At 52.0% G+C, this 4157-nt stretch overlaps 1 protein-coding gene across 1 annotated transcript; it reads right to left on the reverse strand.

Annotated features, from left to right (window-relative positions):
- Positions 1-1372: 1372 nt before the first annotated feature.
- Positions 1373-3715, reverse strand: LOC113822746 (MFS-type transporter SLC18B1). The gene has a single exon (XM_027375286.2). It carries the CDS (start codon positions 3517-3519, stop codon positions 2104-2106), a length of 1416 nt encoding a protein of 471 aa, XP_027231087.1. The 5' UTR covers positions 3520-3715; the 3' UTR covers positions 1373-2103.
- Between the last annotated feature and the right edge of the window lie 442 nt (positions 3716-4157).

Here is a 4157-nt window from a genome sequence, read left to right on the forward strand (position 1 = left end):
GGTAGGGGAAGGGAGAGGGACAAAGGGCAGGGGGAAAGTAAGGACCAGAGAGTAGGAGGAGGAGGAGGAAAGAAGGTAGTGAGAAGGAACATGATAACAGGTAAGGGTAGGAGAAGGGAGAGTGAGAAACAAACACAGGCAGACACATAGACGGACAAACACAGAACAACGGTTGAATAAGGCCATCAGACCCCTATGCAAACACCACTGCTTCCCGGATCACTTCTTGGCAGGCATAGAAGTCTCCAATCCTCTCCCCCCTCCCCCCCTCTCTCCTTCTGTCTGTCTGTCTGTCTGTCAATCAGTCAGTCAGTCAGTCAGTCTGTCTCTCTCCTGCCTCTCAATTCAGTGACCCACTCTCTATACTCTTCAATCTCTGTCTGTCTGCCTATCTACCTATCAGTCTGACTGCCTATCTATCTATCAGTCTGACTGCCTATCTATCTATCAGTCTGTCTGCCTATCTATCAATCAGTCTGTCTGCCTATCTATCTATCAGTCTGTCTGTCTACCTCCCTGTCTATTTGTCTGTCTGTGTCTCTCCGGCGAACTCTGGCAGCGACCGGCATCTGGGAGAGACAGGAGCCGGGCCGAGCACGCGGGAGACATGTGCTCCTCAGATGCCGGCTCCGACTGCCACACGCCGCCACCCGCTCAATTCGAATCTTTTCCATCTTGCTCCCTTTGTAAATCTAAATTTGTCATCATTTCATTTACTTCCATGGAATATCATTCAAATTCCTCCTTCAGCGAGAGAAAAATAGAGAGTAAATACGAGGTATCCGTTGAGAAATTTGCCGAATTCGATTTTCAATTCACCGAGTGTTGCCCTCAAGTGGGTCACAACATAATCACGCCGGTAAAACGTGGTCTCTCCCTCCGTTAGGCCTATTCCCTATCTCGGATTTAATTTGCGCCCTTTTCTCTCCCTATCTCCATCTCTTTCGGTCTCGGAACAAAGCCTCAATTAGCCAATTTCTTCACATCCCCATTTATTCGTCAGTTAATTTAGGTCACTTCCAGAAAAATATAATGATTGTAAGCGATAAAGATTCATAATTTTCTGACACCTGTCACTTTGTCACTTTTTTTGTCGACAGCTTCACGCGACAAGAAGTATAATATTTCTTTGTATTTTTTATTGCTATTTATTCATGATTTATTGTTATAATTAGTTATCTATTTTTATTAGTTTCCAATTCAATTACTTTTCCATTTTTAGAATAAACATTAAAAAATCCAAAATTTCTTTATATATAATGGATTCTCATTTCTTTTTCCATGTCATTTTTAATTAATTAATTCAGTCATGTCCATTTTCCATCAACGAAAATTTTAATCTCCAATGGAAAAAGGTAATAAAATAGGATACTGTTTACAAAATCATCTTTTATTTCATAAGTTACACACAGCTAGAATCACATGTGTTTACAACCATACATTTGAGCTGACAACCTTTGTTTAGAAAAAGCTCATCTTTAAGGAGCTTCCGAAATAAACATTGAACAGCAAAAATAGCACCAATATATAATTTTGGAATTGAAAATTTCAAAACAAAATTTCTAGTATTTTACCAAAACGAGATATATAAGCAGACCGATAAACTGTCTGAAAATCTAACAATTTCATAAAATAACAAGAATAAAAGTGAGATAGCAAGACATAAAACAAGATTTAACGCGTTTAACATAAAGGAGATATAAAGTAGATAATAAAGTAGACATTATAACGTCTGAAAATGAAACGAGAATAAGGGAGAAGGAATAAAACATATCAAAGTGCGCGTCTCTGAATTCGCATCGTTGGGCTGCACACATCATGAGTAAAGGACGTCTTTCTGTTTCCTTCCTGACGAGACGGAAGGAGCCCACCGGAAAGCTTCTTGCCAGCCCGCCGGGGAGCGCGCCTCGCCCCCTGGCCGGCCGGCGGGGGGGGGGGGGATAGAGAGAGAGCGGGTGTTCCTCCAATATGAAGGGCGAATGGAAGTCGTGACCACCTCGGTGATCACCTCAGCCTCGGGGACCTCGAGCGACCTGCGGGCACTCGCGGCGAACACTGCAATTGGTTATATTCTATAATTGGAAAATCCTAAGGCCTTTGCCCTCAGTAGACGTAGTACTCCGAGGACGAGTCCGAGACGCCGCTGAAGTACGAGGAGTCGGTGATGTTGCTGGCGAAGGCCTTGTCGCCCTTCTTGCCGTCGGCCGCGCCGCCGCCGATCAGGGAGGCCTTCTCGGCGTCGTGCTGCGCCAGGCTGTTGTGGATCTTGGTGTAGAGGCCCTCGCTGGGCGGCTTCTTGCTCACGCACAGGTGGGTGATGAAGGCCACGGCCACCACCAGGTGCAGCGCCACCACCCACACGGTGGCCCACGCGAAGCCGCACCAGTCGAAGAGCGCCCCTGCGGCCGAGGGCCCGATGAAGGCCCCCAGGGCGAAGGTCGACGTCCACATGCCGGAGACGAGGCCGTAGGTGCTGATGTCGTCGGGGAAGCCGTTGGCCACGGCGTCCTTGTGCGCGCTGGTGAAGGTGGCCACGAGCTCGGCGCCGAAGCCGGTGCCGTGGAGCACGAGGGCGAAGATGCAGAGCGGCAGCGTGGTCGGGATGGGCAGGAAGGGCGACGGGCCCACGATGATGAAGGCCGCCATGGTGACGAAGGCGCCGAACACCACCACGATCCGCGGGTTGATGTGCTTGTCGCACAGCCAACCCCACAGGGGCGCGAACATGCCGTAGGTGGCGCCGTTGAGCACGAACATGAGTCCCAGCTGGAAGGGCGACAGCTCCAGCGGCCGGAGGTGGGGCTCCAGAGTGGCCTGGAGGAAACCGATGCTGATGGAGGAGGCGATGATGGCGTAGGCGGCCAGGGCGATGGATGGCACCTTCAGGAGGGAGAGCACGTTGCCGTTGTTCTCGCTCTCGCCCTTGAAGTCCGAGCCGTAGGAGGGAAGGATGCAGAAGGTGAGAGAGGCGGCGCCCAGTAGCATGCCCCCCAGCGTCACGAAGGGCAGCGTGTAGCCCCCGAGCTCGAAGAGGGCGCCGCCCAGGGTGGGACCGACGATCATGCCGAGGCCGAAGCAGGTCTCGAGGGACGCGAAGGTGGCGCCCACGTTCTCGGGGAACTCCTTGGCGATGATGCTGAAGGACGCCGTCAGGAAGCCCGAGTTGCCCATGGCCTCCACGATCCTGATGACGAAGGAGAGGCCGATGAAGGCCGTGGTGTCGTTCACGCGGTCCAGGAACCCGAACATGATGCAGGTGGTGGCCGTGGTGAAGATGCCGGCGTTGAACATGAACTTGGGCCCGATCTTGTTCAGGTACGTGCCGTAGATGGGGCACACGATGAACACCGTCAGCTCGAAGATGCCGAACACGAAGCCGTACTGGGTGGGCGAGGCGCCCTTAGACTCGGCCATCATGGGGTAGAACGGCGCCTGCAGGGACACGCACACCGCGCTGCAGAAGTCGGCGATGGCGAACACGATGAGGGTGAGCCATTGTTGACGTGTGTATTTACCCATTTTGTTGCTGCTGTGTAACTGGCTGTTCACGGAAGATGCGGGAGCCGAAGAGAGAGAAAACTCCTTTTGTTTTTCTTCTCTCGGATGACAGTTGTCGAAGACGGAGTGACAAGGTTAACGCTCGTTCAGAGAGAGAAGAGAACAAGCGCGCTCCTTCGCCGACGAGGCTCCCGGGCGAACTGCGAGGGTGACAGCGCCTCGCCCGCCTTTTATAGGCGCCCCTGACCCCGTGTTACCAGGCGTGCGAAACACCACTTCGCAAGGTCAGAGACAACCAATATTTACTCCTTTCCCGTATGGATGTTAAGGTCAATATGTTCGCATGGAAGTCCTCAAACACCGCCGCTTCCGTAGCCGGCCCCAGCCAAGGGAAAAGCCTCCTCAAGAAGCGCAAAAGATCGGAAATGACGTAGAGGCAGACAGCGCCCCCCCCCGCCCGTCCCCTCCCCTCCCCCTCCCCGTCGCCGCCTCTCTCCGGCGCCGCCCTGACCCGCGCCCAACAACCCTTCCACGCCTTCCACAACCTTCCATAACACTCTATCCGCTGAACCAACACAACCAACACATTCAGTTCTCGAAGTTATTGTTGTAGTGTCCTAATATCTCAACAATATAAAAAACACCAAAATAACCATTTT

This window comes from Penaeus vannamei, chromosome 36 (genome assembly GCF_042767895.1).
Source record: "Penaeus vannamei isolate JL-2024 chromosome 36, ASM4276789v1, whole genome shotgun sequence".
Taxonomy (NCBI): Eukaryota; Metazoa; Arthropoda; class Malacostraca; order Decapoda; family Penaeidae; genus Penaeus; species Penaeus vannamei.